At 46.9% G+C, this 21,789-nt stretch overlaps 2 protein-coding genes and 1 pseudogene across 2 annotated transcripts; 2 read left to right on the top strand and 1 right to left on the bottom strand.

Moving 5' to 3' along the window:
• Window positions 1-3,706: 3,706 nt before the first annotated feature.
• LOC112903420 (probable F-box protein At4g22030) lies at window positions 3,707-5,266 on the top strand. The gene has a single exon (XM_025972685.1). It carries the CDS (start codon window positions 3,849-3,851, stop codon window positions 5,130-5,132), a length of 1,284 nt encoding a protein of 427 aa, XP_025828470.1. The 5' UTR covers window positions 3,707-3,848; the 3' UTR covers window positions 5,133-5,266.
• Window positions 5,267-11,557: 6,291 nt separating this feature from the next.
• LOC112895277 lies at window positions 11,558-12,833 on the top strand (annotated as a pseudogene).
• A 1,950-nt stretch (window positions 12,834-14,783) lies between these two features.
• On the bottom strand, window positions 14,784-19,232 carry LOC112878743 (protein NDL1-like). Its single transcript, XM_025942956.1, has 11 exons — window positions 18,910-19,232; window positions 16,789-16,888; window positions 16,592-16,689; window positions 16,383-16,471; window positions 16,232-16,292; window positions 16,062-16,148; window positions 15,899-15,976; window positions 15,759-15,815; window positions 15,616-15,671; window positions 15,368-15,503; window positions 14,784-15,280 (listed from the first exon to the last, which is right to left on the bottom strand). Exons 1-11 carry the CDS (start codon window positions 18,970-18,972, stop codon window positions 15,059-15,061), a joined length of 1,047 nt encoding a protein of 348 aa, XP_025798741.1. The 5' UTR covers window positions 18,973-19,232; the 3' UTR covers window positions 14,784-15,058.
• Window positions 19,233-21,789: the final 2,557 nt, after the last annotated feature.

Here is a 21,789-nt window from a genome sequence, read left to right as displayed (position 1 = left end):
ACAAACTTATATATTGCGTCCTCGTTCCTCCACCGTCCTATCCTCTTTATTTCTATCCGATCAATCATTTTGAGCTCACCACTGATCACCACCTTAGTCGCGTCCTCATCCCTCCACCGTCCTGTCCTCTTAATCTGTATCCAACCGACCATTTTGTGCTAACCATTAATCACCACCTTTGATAAACTTATATCCCATGTGCTCATCCCTCCATCATCCTATCCTCTTTGTTTGTTTTAGGTGGCTTTCCACCTCCAGATCCGGCACCTAAGTTTAGATCCACTGTGACGCTAACCCAGGTTCGTCGGGATGCATGGAGGAGAAGATTGTGCCATGACGTGAGGGAAGGAAAATTTTAAGAGTACCTGAATATGTTACCTGAATATGATATATGATATTTTTTCCCATTTGCTTGGTTTGGGTGCACAGTGAAAGTATGTTCTCTAGACATGAACTTGAAGGGAGGAAAAAAGAACTAGCTTGTTCATCAATTCTTCCATGGGGCTGCAAGATTAAACAAGAACGGCGAAATTAAAGATTTTACTACCATGCTCATTGGACATCTGCGCACCGTCCGATCCGCGCGAAATTTCGGCCCCCGGCCGTTTATTTGAAAGTCTCCTGCGTACGTGTTCATGTTGGGATCTGGCTGCTCATCAACTCATTCAAGGCTACTAAAAATCAACTCTGACTGGCTGTCCAGGGACATGCCGCTGCCCCCATTTCTGCAGGGAGAAACTGCCGTGTGTCAACGACGCCGCAGCTCTCCTTGCTCACCAAGCATAATCTTCAACGCGGCAAGCATGTGCCTGCAATGTGGCCCCGAATAATCCCCATCTCTGAACGCATCGCTGCGTCGCGACACAGCACGGATGCGCTGTCTTTGTTGACTTCTCTGATCGAGCACGCCATGCCTGACGATGGCAACGCCATTGCCAGCGCGGACTGCATGCATCTGCCTGCCTCCCGTTGACCTGCAAAGTTGGATCAGCCGAGACCCTGCTTTCGGCCTGTCTCTCGCTCGATCTCGTCGGAGATCTCTACTAAAAGATGGCCGGATCCACCCGACGATTCCGTGGGCAATGTCAACGTTCGTCTGTGCAGCTCCCACACCACTTTACCCTACTTGTACATGAGCCGGCAAAAGGTCAAACACCGCCTACTGGTGGTGCAGAGATCACCGCAATGCGCAACATATATATTAGTGTGTGGTATTAGGTGTAAAGCCGACGCCAGTGGATGTAATTAAGCACTTTTTACTGGTAAGTAATTCTATAATGCAACGATCAAAGTCAACCATATACTAGGTAGCAGAACCTTGTGCTTATTATTATGCCATCGATCATCTTTATTACCTATAACTTGTATAGGAGCTAGCGTGACCCACCAAAAAGCATGAAAGCCAGCAACGCGATCGATTGCTGATCGGCGTCGTGTGTGGATTATTATTCCTCCAAGGGAAATGAAGAGAAAAAATAGTTTACTGTCATTTTAAAACAAATTGTTGGTTTGTTTTAAGTATTATATATATATATGAAAAATTCATTCTACACGGAAAGATATGTACGAGGTGTATGATGTACCCAACGTATATATCATGGTCTAGTATGATCACATACACCTCGTACATACCTTTCATATCATCAAATACGTCCTACATCATGAGATATATATGTAGGAGTAGCTACAAACAAGTGTAGAATAGATTTTTCATATATATATACATATATGTATATGTATATGTATATGTATATGTAAATATAAACGGAACAACTATATGCTCAATAAGCCGGATGTTTGCCAAGAGAAATATGTTGGCTTGAATTTCTTTTGTGGAAAAGTCCAATTTTCACTCTTGAAATAGTACAATATTGAAATAGTACAATAGTCCGATTTTCAACATCCAACTATAAAAGGACAAATTTAGCTCATTTGGTGGATTAGCAAATCGACAGTGATCACAAAACGAATAGATAGCTGAAACTACAAGGAAAACGTACAAGAAATATTGAAGCTGGCCCGCAGGTGCCGAGGACAGTGAAGGTAGCTAGAGATGATGATGACCTTAGGGCACGGACATACAAATGGTTGGTAACTTGTGCTCCAAAACGTTGCCGCGGCAGAGGGGTAACCATCTCTTCGTCTATGCATCACAAAATGCATGTCTCCGGCCGGGAACCCGGCCGGTTATCCATGGATCGGATCCCATCCGTGTGTGCGGCTAGCTTTGGATGGTCGCCGTGCGCCCAAGGGCTAGCTGATGTGCCAAGGCGACGTCCAAACGAAGGCATGCAGCAACAAGGAGGAGAGGTGGTCGTTTGGACGCTGGTTGTTGAGTTTGATCGACCGAGCACGATCGATCAACTTGCGATCTTCAGTGCGAAAAGGTGCATGCATGGCAGCATCAACTTGACCAGATGCAAACGCTTTGACTAAGGATGCATGGCCAAGGAAGGGGTCCAATTAACTTGATTTTTATTTTCTTGGGATGTGTTAGGATTTGTAATCGATTGGTAGTGGTAGCGCAACTTGATGCTGTAGTAGTTATTGAGAGAGCAATGTTTGTTTATTGCTAAACTAACTGATTTGGAAACATGAGAGTATTTTTCTAGTTAGATCCATTCTCATGCAGGAATCCAACCATTTCCAAAGTCCCTCTGAAGTAGTATTTTTCTATTTGTTTAAATGGAAAACTAACCGTATAGACTTATCGGAAGCGGTTCCTCTGCGATAACCGGAGAGGGACTGCTACCACTGGCATGTGGGTCCGGCTACCTCAGGCCCACCTGTCAGTGGGGGAGTCTTCCATGGGCAGCGCCTGGGTTGGGCCAGGCACCATCAAGATTCCAGCCATCTTCTATTCGGGTATGATATCGAATATCTAACTTTTTTTCGTCCATAAAAAACTCTCGTTCTAAAGCTTTTTTTTCCTCCATAAAAGCCTCTAGTTCCTTCTAGTTTGGATCTAGTTCGATCTGGCACTCAGTCATTATTTTTGACGAAGGATCCGAGAAGAGAGATCTTCATCTATCGTTGAGATCGAGATCGGCGCGGTGATCAGCTTTAGCCGCCATAGATTGCTGCAATCGAAAGGAAAATCCTGGGTAAAGTGGAATCCTCGCCACCAATCGAAGCTGCTTCAAACCTGTGGGAGCGAGCTGGTTGTCACCCACAGATCGAGCTCGCCTGCGCGCACTTGGCAGACTAGCACAGCTCAGTTCAGAACGCAGTGGAACACTGAAGAATTGCCGTGCCACTCCCGGTAAAATGGTGAGCGGTAGTGGTAAAGATCGTACTTTCTACCCGCCTTGTGGCGCAAGAGTCAAGAACACTTGCTTGGTTTTACTTTTCATGGTCGTTGCTAGGGAGGGAGGGAGGGAGGGAGGGAGAGAGAGAGAGAGAGCGAGAGCGAGAGAGGCCGGGTCTCGTCAACATCAGTTGATCAATGGCCTTGACTGCTTCACCCGGCGGTTGGAGCCGTTCAACACGACAACAGCCTCGCTCGCTCAAACCGTATTCGATGATCTGAATAGCGCACGGACCGGACCGGAGACCCAGCCCAGCCAGACCGTGCCTGAGAGGCTGAGACCAGTTGCATGGCCTGGCCTGGCCTTGCTTGCCCTCGTCAACATGGCTCTCTCTCTCTCACCTCGACGCCTATATATGCCCACACATCTCACTCCTCCAGCTACCAGCAACTAAGAAGAGACAACGGCTTGATCATCAATTTCACCAGAGACTGCAATAGGAAGCAACAAGTGTGCGCGAGCTCGTCGGGGAGAGTAGTAATTGTGCACGCTACAGGTTTCTACACAATAGTATACACAGACGCCGGCGGTCGATCGTCGATGGAGGGACTTCGTCTCCAGTCGCTAGGCGGCGCCGCGCTGCTCCCGGCCGCGCGCCCGCATCGGCGCCGCGGGGGGAACCGGCTGCGCGCCCGGGCGAGCGTGCGCGGCGGCGTCCGGCAGCTGGCGGTCAGCATCGACGACCTGAGGCTCGCTCGGGACGCGGTCGTCGCGGGCGGCGGCGCCGACGGCCACGCCGCCAGCGGGCGAGGCGCCGCCGTCGCTCCGCAGGAGGACAGGGCAGCCGAGAAGCTCCGCGCGGTGGCGGATGCCGCGGCGGACCGCGCCGAGATGCACGACATCATCGGGCGCCAGCGGGACAACTGGAACCACCTGCTGCTCCACTCCACCAACTCCCTCACGCTCGCTGCCTCCGTCATGGCTGCGCTCGCGCCCGCCGCGCCTAGCGTGGTGGCGCTCAAGGCCTCGGCGGGGGCGCTCTTTGCCACGGCGGCCGTCACAATGGCCGCCGTCAACAAGATCCAGCCGTCGCAGCTCGCGGAGGAGCAGCGCAACGCCACGCGCCTCTGGAGGCAGCTGGAGCGCGACGTCCGGTACACGGCTGCGGCGCCGGTTGTCACCGACGCCGACGTGCAGGAGGCCATGGACCGGGTGCTCGCGCTGGACGCCGCGTACCCGCTGCCGCTGCTCCCCGGGATGTTGGAGAAGTTCCCCAAGACCCTCGAGCCCACCCGGTGGTGGCCAAAACGGCAGATGAAGAACAAGCCGGCTCAGACTAAGGCCGTCAACGGCGCCCGGCGAGGCGCCACGGCCGGCAACGGCTGGACGCAAGACCTAGAGGACGAGATGCGCGGCATCGTGAGGGTGCTCAGGGCCAAGGACGAGCAGGAGTACGTGACGGCCGGCAAGCGGGTGCTCACCCTGAACCGTGGCCTCGCCGTGGCCGGGCCGGCGCTCGCGGGGACGGCGGCCGTCGCCGCGGCCTTCGTCGGCGCCGGCGAGGTCGGATCCTGGGCCTCAGGCGCGGCAGTCCTCTGCGGCGCGCTGGCGGCGGCGGTGAACACGGTGGAGCACGGCGGCCAGTTCGGCATGCTGTTCGAGCTGTGCCGCAACGTCGCCGGGTTCTACCGCAAGGTCCAGGAGGACATCGAGGCGTGCCTGGACGAGGCCGACGTCGACCGGAGGGAGAACGGCGAGGTGTTCGAGACCAAGGTGGCGCTGCTGCTCGGCCGGAGCACGTCGGACCTCAGGCTGTTCAGGGAGATGGCGTCGCCGTCGATCAAGGACGAGGACATCAAGGATTTCGCGGGGAAACTGTTTTAGATTATTCTGACCAAATCTAGCTGTATTACACAGTAAGCAGTGTTCATATATACTGTGTATAGATCTTGTTTTGTAGATGTAACGATGACAAAATTCATTGGTTATTTAACAACATAGAGCAAAGTTTTAGCCTATCAGTGTTATAATTCACTTGACATGTGTCTCTGAATTTTTGTACAATTCCTCACTAGGATCCCGTTTGGATCCAAGTGCTAATGGATGAAAGTGCTAAACTTTAGCACTAGCTTATCCAAATAGAAGTGCTAACGGAGAACTTTAGCATGTGTATGAATGCTAATATGTGCTAAAATTTAGCATTCAACTTTAGCTCCTCCAAACAAGCTCTGAATCATCCTTGATGCTTAGATGGTAGTATAAAACCGCGAACTAAAGTTACTTAGCAAAATCTACTATGATTGAGCAATCCATCATAGCATCTAAAAGCAAACATATAACAAGATGTGGATATTTATTTTCCTCAAATAAAATGTGAAAAATTAAAGGTTACTTGGCGGTTGTAGACATATAGTTTGGCATGTACTTCAGAGATGAGGACATGATTAATATATCTGAGAACAGGTCATGATTGGACCACCCTAATTATGAACCCTATCCACTTGTTTGCTTTGGGTATAGAATTGGTTCATCAAATCTAGATCTACAATGCTGAGATGTTCATATCCATTGTGTAGGGGTTTTATTGTCATTTAAAGGCGACACATTTATTGGTCAATACTCCATCCATTCCAAAATATTGGTCATTTTAGTTTTATTCTAAGCTAAACATCTTTAACTAGGATCAAGTTATAGAAAAATATATTAACATCCATATATAATACCAAATAAATGCTTTCATGATGGACTTAATGAAACTAATTTGATGTTATAGATGTTGGTGTATTTTTCTATAAATTGACAACATTGGTGTATTTTTTTATAAATTGGATTAAAGTTAGGTAAGTTTAAATAAGGACAAAACTAAAACGACTAACTTTTTTGAATGAAGGAAGTAATAAAGGGCATAGAACAAAGCTCAAACCCATCGTTTCATTGTTTTTAGAACTAATCCATTTCACCGAATATCTGTAAATTTATAACACTATTATAAACACAATATGGAATTGCGTTATCATTACACTAAAATCATGGGGTGATTCTATGATGGACCAAACCACACTGCATATACATAGATGTAACTGAAAATGAAACCCCAAAATGTGCATATTTAGTGGATAACCTTAAGTACATATACTACTATGTAAGCCATGATAAGTTGCAAACCGTTTTCATCCTAAACCTACATCCAATTTGGCAGTACAGTCACACCTAATTCCTATTAATAGTTTGTCACTTAAAAGACGAGTGACGCAAACTTTTGGTGGCATGGAATGGAAGGACTCGTCCTTGTACGTACAGCTGTACATGATTAATAATCTGAGAAGACATGATTGGACGAGCCTAATCACGAATTAATTGTGCCCACTAGTTTGATACAGTATGTGTATAGAATGGTTGATGCATTAATGATTTGCCCCTAACAAGTATAAATGTGGCATAAAAACAAGCACTCTAGTGACATGCCACACCAAAATCATACAATGGTTGCCACAGGCTCATATAGTCATATATATGGTGGACCCATCAATCTAAGATATAAGGTAAACTTTCATATCAGACACCCAAATTAAGATGTGAATTGCATATTTATTGGAGTGGATAACCGTAAAAAATACTATCTTGCAAAGCATTGATTGAAAAGAAAAGGAAAATAATGTTATTATCATCCTAGAGATCTATGCAACCATGCTGAAGAAGTCAAGCTAAATATACAAAGGACAAAGCCTTCATGTTTAGATAAATAGATGGATCATCATGTACTCCTAGTAGAGACAAAAATAGATGAAGATCGTACACTATCTGTTGTACCTAACACCTGTTTCTCATGCCATCTCATGGCAAATACACCTCCATGATATGAGGGGTTTAAGTCAAATTGCTCTTTGGAAACACTCAAATTTCGGTAGACCCAAGACCCAGCCAAACCTCTGGTCAGTGGTCACCAAACGCATAACAAAGACTGGGCTTGGTCCGTTAGACCATGGCAAGTTCTAGCCACAGATTTCGTTTCCAAAAGGAAAAAAAAAAAGGCTATGTGGCATATGCCCCATCAGCTCTTCTTTTTCATTTTTTTTCCTGCGGCATTAATTCTGTTTCGCTCTCCTGCAAGACCCTAGTTTAAGTTGGGAATGTGCTGTTGGTGGCCATACTCTCAAACAGTTCCTCAAAAAATTCAAATTTTAAACGCTCCATAATCATTCACTTCTTTTATGGTGACATCATTTTTCTTCTTCTTTTCAGTGGAATTAGCGTGGCATAAGAAACAAATGCAGCCCAGTTGAGTTCCGACTGATGGGCCTTTAAGTCAGCTTATGGGCCAAAACCAATCAGTTCCATCTTTCAAATCGTCGTCCATCAGCAGCTTGTTTCCATGGCACAGACCGACTGGTTCTTCAACCGGACGGCCCAGCAAGCATATACATGAGCAACGAGTTTTTTTAAAAAAGGGAATTAAAAAAAATTAAAATTCGTAAAAGGGGTTCCAGTTGGGAAAATTTTGAGAAATGGGCGGGAGGTTCGAAAAAAAATTTTCAGGGGCCTCTTCGCGAATAAGAAAAGTTTCTTATTCGCGAAGAGGTCCCTGAAGCAGGCATCCCGCCCGGCCAGTGGGCGGGAGGCCTCCCGCCCGACCAGTGGGCGGGATGCTTCTCGCCCGGGCAGCGGGCGGGAGGTCCCCTGGTAATAATTTTTGTTATATTTTCTTAGAATTTATGTTTCACAAACTATTTTAAATTCAGATTTTTTTCAAATACAAGATTTATTCGCAATACTCTTATGTATGCATATAAAATTTTAATTCAATTTTACGAAGAAGATTACGGTATCTAAAACTCGTACGAAGATAGTTAAACGATAACGTTTTGCAACGTAGAATCCAAATATTCTGTCTTCAGTCAATGCGGCAAATATTACAAATACACATTCAGGTGTGATACAATCTCAACGTGGCAAATATTATACATGAGCAAACAACGTTCAAATAAAATTGCAACTAAATGATGCCTGATGACGTACTAGCACTCGATCGGCGACGTCTCCCACTCCTTGATGCAACCGGAGGTTTTCCATCTGTAGCATGACCTGTAGGGCCAGCTTCAGCAGAACTGGGGCCAGCATCATTGTTTGGACAATGTTTATACGTGTGTCCAATCTGATTACATGCACTGCAGCGCTGTATCCTCGGACGGAGCTCTGACTCATCCATATCATTACGAATACGCCGTGTCTGACGGCGCCCTCTCTGAACCCGTGATGATCTTAGGTCTGGAATATATATAACAGGATTCGCTGTCTCAGTGAACGATCCAACCAAACGGAACCCATAGATCTCATACTGCCAGGTGCTGGCAATTGTCTCCTTTCTGAAGTAATGGGAAACATATATATCGACAGGATGTCGAATATCCGCACAAGCAGCCATTACATGAGAACAAGGTAAGTGCAGCAACTTGGGCCTCATGCATGAGCAACAACAAGTTCCATCAAACTTGAGAATGCACTCCTTTACAGCAGTTTGACGTCTCATGCCATGTCGCGCCCTGTCTTTAGGAGATACCTCAAACTTGAGCTCCTGTGTTCCACGTTGCCGTACGTGGTGTAACCAGGCGCTTTCTGCCTTCTTAGTCATATATTGTGTTACCATGAATCCAAAATTTCTGTCAGGATCTCGCATGAATACCTGATTTTTAGTGAACCGGTCCCTAAAGTAATCGGTACACCCCCGAACGATGAATTCCACAATTGCAACCAGTGGAAGCCCACGAACACCTTGCAGCACCCAATTGTAAACCTCGGCGAAGTTGGTGGTCATTATGCCGTACCTTGCACCATTGGTATCATAAAGTAACGCCCACTTCTCCTTGGATTCATTCTCAATCCATTCAGAAAAGTTTTTCACCACTGAGCCAGACCTTCTGCGAGTACGTGCAGTATCTGTTGCCAAAGGGCACAAAGCCTCTGCTTCATCATGTGCAGTTATGTTTTTTGATGTGTCCTCGGCTCTTTTCTTCCCGGTCAGTTCATCAAGTTTCTGCCACTGCTTGTTAAATTTTTGCTGATTCGTTTCCTTGCATAGCCTCTTGAACATATCCATAAGGTGCTTGTTCTTGAATTGCCTGAAAAAGTTTGCACCGATATGTCTCATGCACCACCTACTGCGAACATCACGCCACTTGGGCGGCTCTCCGGTCTCCACACACCCCTGCTGCAAATCTAGTATTGCCCTCAGTATTCCGGCGTGACGATCATGAATCAGGCAGACATCTTCCCTATCCCGAACGACTGCAAGCTTAACCCGTTCCAGGAACCAGTACCAACTGTCCGTGTTCTCACTCTCAACAAAAGCAAAAGCAACAGCAATTGATTGTTTCCATCTACTCCAATAGCTGTCAGCATTTGCAATCTATACTTTCCTGTGAGAAAAGTCCCATCGATGCACAGGAGAGGCCGGCAGTGATGGAATGCGTTAATGCATGGACTCAAGCTGAAAAAGACCCGCTGCAATGTGTAGGGCGGACCTTCTCCTCTGTCTAGAGTTTTCAGGTCATAATAGCTTTCAGAATTTCTCTGATATAGGACGGCCAGCAATCGAGGAACATTATCATATGCAGCCTCGAACGTACCAAACGTCATCTCCAACACCTTTTGTTTTGCACTCCACGCTTTGCTGTACGAGATGGTATACTTGTACTTTTCCTGAATGTACCTGATAATAGACTTTGGTTCATATGACAAGTTGTCTACTATCGTCCCGTACATCTCATTTGCGATGTATTGCAACGTGAGGTTGCGATGGGTCTTCTGCACCCCAGGCAAATGACAAGTGTGCTGAGTGACAATGGAGCATTCCCAATAATCTTTCCATTTACCCTTATAGGCATGCACCCGCCATGGATAGCCCTCCTTCACACATACCATATTGTACTTACTAGATTTGCACTCGACTGTTTTAAACTCTCGCATAAGAGATAGAGACCAGCACTTAACAGCTTCCTTCACCTCTTCAATTGAGTGGTACCTCGCACCCTGGATAATTTTATTCTCCCTGCAATCCGAAGGCCAGCTAGATCCGTCATCTACGACAAGATGACTGAAGTCGCTGCTTACCCAATCTTGAGGCACATCATCGTCATCATCAGACGAATCGGCATTCATTGCTTCGTCCAATTCACGTTCTTCGTCTTGCAGCTGTTCAACAATGAAAGGTATGTTCTCCCCCTCATCAGCCACGCATTGAGGTGCTGCGGTCCCATCTGCCTTAATGTTTGCCCCCTCAACTTCTTCATCAATATTTTCATCCCTTCAATATTTATCAAAGGGTTCTGGTGCACACTGACAGGGAGTACTAGTGGCCATTGCCAATGACTTGCATTTTGCAGATAATTTAACCAGTCCTCGTTGCTTGCAAGTGGCATCAACTCCCAGATCAAAGCGTGAGTGGTACGATTAATGACGCATTGAACACTCACGGTGTGTGTCTCCTGATTAATTCTTAATCCCCTCATTAACCAGTTGCATAGGGATTCAAATGTCCTCTCGTGCGGTCTGGTAATTCCTCTGACGGCACAGTTGAATTCACTTAAATCTACCCCATTTGGCCCATAAATCACATTTCCTTCTCCGTAATATATACTGAAAATACCCTTCTCGGAAGACATATCTGAAAATACCGCACAGTTGAATTAACTAGTTATACTACATATTAATACACAACGACGACCCTAAGTTTCAGCGATTCTCAGATTATATTTTACAAATTCTAAACTATTCAGAATATCAATTATACTAAAAACAAATGAAAATACTAAAAACTATTCAAAACATAATTATTCTAAGAAATATTTCCTAGATTATAGTTATTTTCAAGTAATTATACAGCTAGAATGAGAATATACCTCCAAATCGACGTGTGAACAGGGCTTCGCCGCTTCCTCTTCTCTCTTCCTCTCCTTTCTTTCTTTTTTTCTGATTTTTGCTGAATAAAATGAAATTTTTGGGGCTGGTTCGGGCTTATATAGCCGGGGGGACATCCCGCCCGACCAAAGGACGGGATGCCCCTCAGGACAACATCTCGCCCTTTGGATGGGCGAGATGCCCCCGCCTGCCCCGGCAGGGATCTCTTCGCAAATAAAAAATTCGCGAAGAGACCCTCGGAGAACGTCCCGCCCACTGGATGGGCGGGAGGTCCCCGGCCCCACGCCTCCCGCCCAATCAGCGGACGGGAGGTACCCATTTTTCAAAATTTTCCCCACCGGCACCCCTTTTCCTAATTTTATTTTTTTATCCTTTTTTTTAAAAAAAAAAGCTCCATGAGCAAGGTGGCTCTCCTGCTCACCCCCCAACTCTCTTGTAAATCTCAAAAAAAAAAGAACAACTCTCTTGCTCCACTTGCCAAGGTCAGTTAGCACTGCCTTTTGTTGAGCAACGGTACATGACAACGACGATAAACGGTTCTTGTGGTTCACATTTTCTACCAGCATCCCAATGACACTCATTTGTAGACCACGGCGTGCAGGTTGGTCATGAGGAATTTGGCATCGTTGAGGGCCTCATGACAATTGTTCACCATGTCCAGGTCGCCAGAACACCGTTGACAGTCCTTGGATGAAAGATTGGAGAAAAGGACGTGGTGCTGGCCAAAATGTAACGCATCAACAATTCTTAAGGTAAAAGGCACACTGTCACTGTGTGTCAGTGTGTGTATGTTTATTTTTTTTAGAAAAAAACTTCTACCTTTAGCTGATTGATTCTTCTCTACTGTAAGGCTGTTCTTTTCAAAGAAAACAAAAAAAAATACTGTAAGGCTGTTGGAGAAGTCCTACCTGAGCTGAACGGGAAACTTACTGCCAGCATGCTCTTTCGGGTTCCAATACCAAATGTCTGTGTTGTGGACTGGACGTGCCGGATCCAGAAAAGTGCTTCATATGATGATGTGAAAGCAGCCATCAGGTATGCTATCTGCAACTCTCATTTGTTCACTGCATGTTACTTCTGCTTGATTCCAGACTCTGTAACAAATCTTACACATCTCTCATATCTTTGCTTCAGGGCGGCATCAGAGGGCGCTCTGAAAGGTATTCTAGGATACACAGATGAGGACGTTGTTTCCAGTGACTTTGCTGGAGATTCCAGGTGATCATTACTTGAATAATCCAGGTACATAACCTAATTAAGGTGGTTTAAATCGCCTCTGTTTTCGGATACCGATCAGGTCGAGCATCTTTGACGCCAAGGCTGGTGCCGGACTGAGCTCCTCCTTCATGAAGCTTGTGTCATGGTACGACGACAACGAGTGGGCCTACAGGTGAGAGAGACCTTGCTGCTACTTGTCGCATTGTTTGTTGAAGGTTAAATCTTCAACTGGCCGGCCTCAAGTTTCCTGCGCTTTCTCGATCTGCTTTGATCCAGCAACCGGATCCTGGACCTGATCACCCACATGGCTCTTGTCAGCACCAGGCACCGATGCGTCCGAATTCCTCATTCCACCAGCAGCCTAGTTATGAAGGCGGCTGCTTCCACGGCCATTCTCCCTTTGTGTGTTTTTTTAGGGTGTTCTCCCTTTGTGCTGTCTGGAATAAGATGTGATGTTGAACAATTTGAACTCATGTGAAAATGAATGCAATCTATCAGAAAAAAATGGTGGTGCGTGAACATTTGCATTATTAGGGATGATTCAGTAGGTTCATAACTCCTTTCAGTGCCGGTTTTCTTATCAATAGGAAAAAACCGACATGGATAGGGCATGACTGTTGTACCTAATTGTGTTGTAGAAATTCAGTATCCCAGCCGATTGCACAACCAGTAGAGATTCGGATAACCATGGTACCCTGCTATGAGTAACACATGAACCATAATGGACACACAGATTCGGATAACCATGGTACCCTGCTATGAGTAACACGTGAACCATAATGGACACCGCTTATGAAGTTAAAAAAGATAATTCTAAGGTTTTAAATAGCCGGCTATAGTTAGCTATAGCTGCTAGGAAGGGCAGCCGCTATGGCATTTAGTCTGCCAAAGCCGGCTATAGCCCCCTAAATATCGTAACGGCAGCCCTGCCGCTAAACGACTTAGCCGGCTATTCAAAACTATGGTTAATTCACATCATATGATTCTGATTCCAATTGTAAGTAAGTATGCAACACCATGCTACTAGAGCCTAATATAATCAGGCAGCACAACAATATTATAGATGAGAAGTGATATAAGTCAGCCATTCGTCTCTCATGACACCATTCATCATTTGTCAATCTAAAGTCATATCCATACTTCAATGGATCTTAGCTTCTGCAATGTGCACTTTCTTACCCCCATTCATTGCTGCTGAATTCCTGGGTTCTAAATAAAATGTGAAGAATCAATTGGCAGATGGATCCACAGAACATGTTCAACTTCTGGTGCCTACATTTTATAAAAAATAAAAAAGTACTGTGTACGCTACTTTTTAATTAGTGCAGAGACCGGGAGATGTATCTCTATTATCCATAAAAAGATGGATCTGATAAATGAGCCACATAAGAACATGCATGCAGTCTGGGAACTGACTGTGTTGCCATCCGGAGGTGCCTAAGCACTAGATAGGGCGTATCTACTCCTAGGAGCAACAAATGCCCGTACCAGATCTTGCAGTGATCCACCCGGAATCAAGAACAGGTCAGGTCAGCAAACGCTTTGAAATCATGGTGTCTCAAACATGGCAACCCAAGCAACAACAGGCCGGCCGGCTAGCAAACACTGCTGGTTGGAGAAAGAGGCTGACGAGGCTGCTCCTGCAACCATCCCACGATTGAGCAGAGGGCCCAGCTTTGCAGAAAGAGGTTGGAGCCGATGTGACACCACTCGGCGGCATCAACGATTTATCACGCGTGCAGCATTTCGGTGGTTACACCAGCAGTCATGCATGCAAGGACATGTAGTAGCCTTGCGTCGAGGGAGCCATCTGGTCCAGATCATGGGGAATTGGGGACAACAATGTAATGCCATGGGGAGGCATGGTGGCTATACATCATAAGACCCAACAAAAACAAACTGTTTCTGTGGACCAACAGCTTCCAACAGGACACATTGCAAGATGCTCAATATATGAACAAGCTAGTTTCCAACAACACAGGCTGAGAATTTATTTGGCATCTATTTGACAGACGTGATCTGCCGAGCAATTTGACAGGTGCACTTAGCCGATAGTTGGGCACATATCCTTACAGCAGGACACATCAACATGACAGAACTGCAAGCCAATTGGCACCTCCTGTACATGCATTCCTAGTCCAAATCCTAAGCAAGGCAAAGGAATCAACACCACACCAAACAAACCGCACAAATACAGGTCACTTCCGTGCATATATACTTCTTTGGGAACCAGTATCTGAACAGGACATTCTTTGTTGAAAAACAATGCGACAGGCCAACCATATGCTAATAGCTTCAGCCAGAATGATGGCATAAACCTGTACACTGAATCTAGGAGTTCACAAGTCCAGCTCACAGGAACATTCTTCTTCCCAAGACAGGCAAAGGGGAAGAGACAGCAAATGATTGGGAACAACTCACCTTCCGCTATTATTATTTCCTTTGCTTTCCTTTGATAAATAATGTATACCAATTTACAGGTTTCATCAGTCTACAAATCAAAGAATACAAGAACCGCCCCCAACCCACCCAAAGCTCACCAACCTAGCATTTCCTATATATACATGGCAGTATAACAGGTATCTCACTTCACTTTACCTCCAAAAATTAAGACAGCCCACGGGTTAGCCTAAATTCTCACCATGTCAGCCCTATGCACCACCCCTTATTCACTTTTCCTACATTTCAAGCCTGACTCGCGTCTTGATCGGCTTTAGCTTTACTCCCATACTCTCAGGTGACAGGAGCTCCGGCGATATACAGAATGGGCTCAGGGGGCTGCGCGGGCTGCAGTCGAGCTGGCTCGGCCTGTACAAGCCGTATCCCATGAAGAAGTACTCCATCGGTATAAGCATTGCATGTGGTTGCTCCTCGGTTACGAGTGACCCGCATGCTTGAACCTGCAATCCATGCCAATTGCCTGATTCATTATACAGAAACCAGCAACAGTTTATATGATAGAGAGCAATGCAGGGATTGTTAGTTACCTCAACTAGAGCACAATATCTCCTATCGAGCTTTGATGTCATGTGAACAGCCTCGGTGTGAAACTGAGAATTCTCACCAACAAAAATCAGGGTTCTACACTGAAGCTGCTTCAGCTGTTCAGTCAAGTCGTATCTCCTGAAAATCATTTGGAAGCAATTAGGTATGGTAACTTTGTCTAGATTTTGTACAGGGTAAAACTCCACTGCATAACCATTGAAATAAACAAGTGTGAGATGTGTGTGCGCACTCATTCATTGTCTGTACAAAGCGCCATACGTTCATGCTCTGCCGTTGATCTAGCAACTACAAGATGCAACGGAAGATGTTAACATTTAATATATTCAAATAAAAACAGAATAATTAACAAAGTAGAAGCCCAGTGGTGCTTACGCTTTTACAAGCCTGCACTATGTCTGATTCGGGTAATTCAGAGAACCCTCGAACTTCCTAAGGATTACAAGATATCATAAGGAAATTTGAAAGAGTAACCAAGGAAATACAACATGGATACATGAAAATGAACCATCTACCTTGCTGAAGTACCGCTGAAGTAGGCATTCCTTCACCAACCCACACATCCCATAATAATACAGCAAATTGGACATCACCTGACAATATAACTTGTCAATACAGTCATGTTGTTTTGATAAATATGTAAATCAGGGAGCATAGAGCCATTGGCACAAAAGCTACCTTACTGTATAACCACTCAGTCCAAGTGGGGCCTTTACATAGAGGTGAAACAAGGATAAGACCTAATACACGCTCCCTATACTTTGACTGCAACAAAGAAAACATCATTCAATAAAAAGTCATGGTGAACAAGCAGTAGATATAACAAATTATTTCGAAGAAGCACATACTGCAAACAGAGTTAGAATATAGGCACCCGCAGTGACACCAAAGCACATGACAGATCCTAATCTGGAAGGAGAAAATTAAACCAGACAGCACAAGATTATTCCCACAATCATTTGAGTTTTAGATTTATGAGACAATTTGATAGAGCATTACCCAAAGAAATCAAGGACATCTGCAACCTGATCTGCCAAGTCATCAACAGATGGTATAGGAGCATTTGGCGAAATTGGAGCAGCTCCTAACTGCATGATTGTCATATATAAATGAAAAGGCAAATAGTGAGGCCACCAAACAACAAACAGGTGCATCACGTTGGTCAAAGGCAAGCTTTATTTTCTAGTAGTAAATTGTAAACTACTAACCTCATGTCCTGGGGGGCTAATATGGTAAATGCAAAAATTGTGAAGCAGCAGTGAAGCAGCTTCAGGGCAGAATAATAATCCTTGGAAGCAAGACATATCTGACAAGTTATACCAAGGAGGCAATTGAATACATGTCATTGCAGGAATAATTAGCAGGGAAAAACTAGTATCTTTCTAGACATGTGGGTAGTACTTACGGTTTAGAGCAATATCTGGGTAAGTAACAAGAGCAGGCTTGTCATGGTCACCATACACCGCAACAGATACAGGTCCGTAATTCGTTTGTATATGGTGTTCCTGAATAAACAAGGAAAGAGAAAGAACGTGTCAAATAATATGGGAAAAAGATAGTCAGAATTCCTAAAGAAAATCTCAACACGAGGAATCTTGATTTTCACATGTTGCAATTTTGCTAGAAAATAAGAACCAACTAATATTTACAGTTGAAGCCATGCATCTGCTGATGATGGCAGAAGACATGTGAGTACCAAATCAACCATTGTTTGAGGCTAGCGCATGTACCATATGGCAAGTCAGGTGGAGATGGGGATGTAGATTATAGAATTATCAGCAGTGTTAATCAAGCAAAGCTATTTAAGCCAACCTAATGCTTAACAGTTAGGCTGTCATGCACTTTCTGTGTCTCCATACCTCAACTAAGCTGTCAGCAGTAGCCGTGGTACAGCCCAGAAACACCATGCAAAGAGAAATGGTCCTTTAAACCCGGTCAAGAAAGAAATTAGGTGACTATGTCTTTCAGGGGAGAAAACTTTGGAGTCCTCCCCTGACGCTTCAAGGCAAGGATTTCTCCCAAATGACGCAAAGGTGATGACTTCATGATTGAAGGATCTTTGTTTTCTGTATAGAATACTCAAGGCTGACAAGATGCTAGCAAAAAAGAGGAGGAGAATATAATAGTTTCATTATGATGAAGTGGTGCTAAAGTGATGGTTCCACAACCTTGCTTCGAGGACAACAAAGAGAAGTGATACAGAACATAATTCGAGCGACAGATGATTCCTCCACCATTACACAAGCAATAGCTATAACTATACTTCTCAAGCAAAGAATATGCCAGGAACAACACAAATTATAGTTCCTTTCTGTCACAGGAAGAGTGATTGCCACATAAATATTGTGCAGAGGAATGATTTGACTGCCAGCTCACAGGCATACCATTGAAAGTTAAAGAAATTCACATGGAAAGGGACTTCTAAACTACACTAATATTTTTTTCACCCGTTTACTCAAACACTAGTCCACAGTCAAACTGAAACATCTGAACCACATGAAGGTCCCTAATGCCAAACAAGTTGCATGTAAAAACTCTAAATTGAACAAAAAGGAAAACAAAATTCACGCCCTTTGCTTTTGAGAAATAACCGTCCAATTTCCAAAAGCACCAAGTCATTCCCCGAGTAAGCAATTAGTTAGAGAAGTACTCCATGGAGAACCAAACGAGCCAAACCAAGCAAACAAAGAACTAGACAATTTAAGAACCCCTGCTCAAACAGGAGATACAAGAAAAAAAAAGGGTGGTTAGTACACCGAAGCAGCACGCAACAGCAGAGCGTCAGACCGGAATCTTTAGGGCTAAAATTGCGTGACGAAGGGCATAGGCATACACAAATACAGGCAATCGATGAGCTATAGATTACGTGAATTAACTAGCCAAGCCAGCCAGGTTGGGCAAAGCACCAAACGGCCAGACAACAACCGTGAGCTCCAACGAAAAATTAAAGAAAAATGTCATGGAAGGGCGCACGTAGGCAGACGACGCCCCCAGGAGACGCGGCGGCGAGAAGTCCCCCATCCAGCAGCCCAAAGGATGGCTACTGCTTGAGCAGCCGGCAAAATGCAGCTTCAAGAATCGCAGGTTGCAAAAGCAAGTGGTGGAAACAACATGCCATGGATTTCACGGAGGGGGGTTGCTGATTATTAGGGCTTTGGGAAACTTGAGAGGGATTCTGTTTGGACTTCAAATTCGAGTGGGGTAAAGTGGAGGGCAGGGAATCGGACGGGTGAGCAAGAACACTGTGAAGTGCGAACCGACAAGTGATTGAACTGGCCAAATGCCGCGACATGAACGCAGACGCAATGCAACCCCACCAAATCCAACCAGGGGCCAAGAAATTTCGAGAACCCAATCCCTTCTCCCCCAAAACCACCTCCAGATACCACCAAGCTGGCATCTTTTCAACACCCCGAGAACCCACGCGAACAAGAACAAGGGGGGAAATCCACAGGTAGCGCTCAAACAGCCGAGGAAGAAAGAAAGAAAGAAAGAAGCGGGGGAGGAGGGTGGTGGTTGCCCGCACCTTGCCGCCGAAGGAGATGCGCTCGACGTCGACGGACACGACGGAGCCGCCGGAGTCCCCCATCCCTGGCGCCGCCCCGCTCGACGCCGCAGGCGAGAGATTGGCTGGCCGGGGCTACTCAAGGAGGCCCGGCCCCTCCTCTCCCCTCCCTATAAATCGCCTCGTGCGAGCTTTCTCTCTCTACCCCGCCTTCCTCGCCTGCCTCGGCGTCGCTTATAAACGACGAAAGGAAGGAGGGCGGAGCAGGCGCACGGTTTCTCTCTCCTCGGCGGCCCCTTCTCTCTCCCCTCCCTCTTCTCTTCCAGCCTTTGGGGGCGGACGACTTTCGCCGCCCTATATTCGCTCCGCTGCTCCTGCACTTTCCTATAATTGCAGCGCGGCCCCCAGTTCATCTTTGATTACTCGCTCCATTTGGCATGTTACCGGAAGTGTAAAAGCAGTCCAACCCTATGACTAGCCAGTCCATGGAGTGTCAGCGGACTCTGTAACCGAATATAGAATACGAAGCTACAAAAGTCTTAACCTCGTTTGGAAATCAGTTATTACAAAATCTGTATATTAGAATGAAAATAAATGGTGAAAAGCTAAATGACACCTGGAATATTTTATTCTCTGTGTATGTTGAAAAATCAACTAAAAGGAAAAAAAATATCGGAGGATACGATATATAGATACATAATAAATACTTAAAATAAAAAAAAAGTCGAGTCCAGTAAAAGTATCATAGTCGAAACCTAGCAGGAAAGCTACCGGTCGAATATCCATTGTTAACACAAGCATGGGAACCTAATTTATTGCATTTGAGTTGCACAGAATGTCATGTAGTAGTTTAGGATCAACGATGTCATGGTGAGACATGATGGTCCCAGAAATATAAAGATGAGCGTGATCTTTTTTTAGAAGAAAGAAAAAAACATGTCCAGCTTCTACAACCGCACGTAGCTAAAATAAGTGTGATCTAAGCTTGTGTGTTTTGTTATTACGATTACCCTCTTTCCGCTCAAAATATTGATAACTGATAAGCAGTGCTGGTGAAATCCGACTCCATTGGCGGTATCCCGGCAATGTCACTGCTGTTGACTCAGTGTTGGTCCGGGGCCTAACCACCCAGGATTAGCGGGGAGATTGGAGACCAAAACAAGCTACAACTACAAGCCCTAAAAGCTGTGTGGCAATTCGAAGAAACTACAGGGGGGCCACAAGTAAATTCTCTAATCCACCGGGAGGTCATCAGGCAGTCCAGACGCCAGCGGAGGCACGGGCACCGACGGTCTCGTCTCGTCTCCTCGCCACGCGGCGCCGATGCAAAGAGGGTTCCGACCGTTGGGAGCTCCCCTTCGACGGCTGTGATCTCGCCGCGTGTTCCTCCTCGTCGCTCGGGAGCAGTGGCCGGTGGGACCCTGTACCCGCTGCCCCACATGTCACCGAGGCACCGCGTGCGGACAGCGCTCGCATTTCCCACGGCCGGCCCACCAGACGACCGTTGGCTTAGGTGTCGCTTCCGGACACGTGGCGGCCTCCCATTCGCTGGTACACGCGTACGGCCCCACGCCAAGGTGTCGGTAGGGAGCAGCTGCGGAGACACGTGGGGCAGGCCCGGTCGGGGGGGGGCTGCGGGACGTGGGACCCACTTGTCTGCGGGACACTGGTGTACGCGTGGCTGCTCTGGGCCCAGGGTCCCCCCCGCGAGTCGCGGGTGCATTAATTTGGGGCAGTGCAAGAGGGAGGAATTTTTAGTAGAGGGTAGAGCTGATTGGTGAAAAAGATTTTTTGCGCACGAGTGTTTCAAAATGGCTTTTGTTTAGGGACCATTTGAGGAGGGGTTTTGTACAATTCGGCTCAAGTGGAGGTTAATGTTGTCTTCTTCCTATGGTGGGCGCGAAACTATTGTAGACACTTTTGCTTTTCTCATACTTCCTTTTTTTTATCAAAAATAACCTCGCGCCAAAGTTCCATCAAGTTTTAAAAAATTACGAGCACCGGTAATTTTTTTACGCTGTATCTCTAGCTATAATAACTAACCGTGTGTTTGGTTGGGAAGCGAGCGGGAGCGGAGCTCTTTTTCTGCGCGTTTGGTTGGAAGCAACGAAGAGCGGAGTGGCTCCGGTGCGGAATATTCGCGTGAGATGCGGAACGATCGCGCTTGCCCGAAACGACCGGACGCAAGCGCTCTCGTTCGCTGCCGCCTCAACCCCCCCCCCCCCCCGCTGGGCGGCATCCACGGCCGCTCCTCGCCGCCGGAAGGAGCACAGGCGCCGCCCCCCCACGGACGGGATCAGAAGGAGCGCAGGCGGCCAGGCGCTGCCGCCCCCCGCCCCCCCCCCCGGCGGGCGGAATCCAGGCGCCCGCGCCCCCGCCGGAAGGAGCCCAGCCTTGGGCCGCCGCCGCCCCCCGCCGCGGACGGGATCCAGGCGCCAAGGAGCCCAGGCGGCACAGGCGCCGCCGCCCGCGCCCCCGGCCCCCCGCCGGCGGACGGGATCCAGGCGCCCGAGCCCAGGCGGCCAGGCGCCACCGCCCCCCACCCCGCCCCCATCCAGGCGCCCGCGGCCGCCGCCGGGAGGAGCCCAGGGCCGCCGCCGCCCCCCGTCCAGGCGCCCACGGCCGCTCCCCGCCGGAAGGAGCCCAGCGCCCCCGCACCCCCCCCTGCCCGTCGGAGGAACTCAGGCCGCCCGGGCCGCCGGAGGATCTCGAAGCCACCCTTCGCGGAACGTTGAATGAGATGGTTCTCCAACCAAACGCAGAACGGAATGGTTCCGCTCCACCGCGCTCTCCAACCAAACAAAAAATGGAGTGGCTCTGTTCCGCCTACCAAACGTAGAATGGAATGGCTCCGTTCTCAAAAATTGGAATGGAGCCGTTCCATTCAAGTCGGCTCCCCAA

This window comes from Panicum hallii, chromosome 1, assembly GCF_002211085.1.
Source record: "Panicum hallii strain FIL2 chromosome 1, PHallii_v3.1, whole genome shotgun sequence".
Classification (NCBI taxonomy): Eukaryota; Viridiplantae; Streptophyta; class Magnoliopsida; order Poales; family Poaceae; genus Panicum; species Panicum hallii.
The sequence above is the reverse complement of the archived record's forward strand: the minus strand, read 5'-3'. Positions and strand labels throughout refer to the sequence as shown.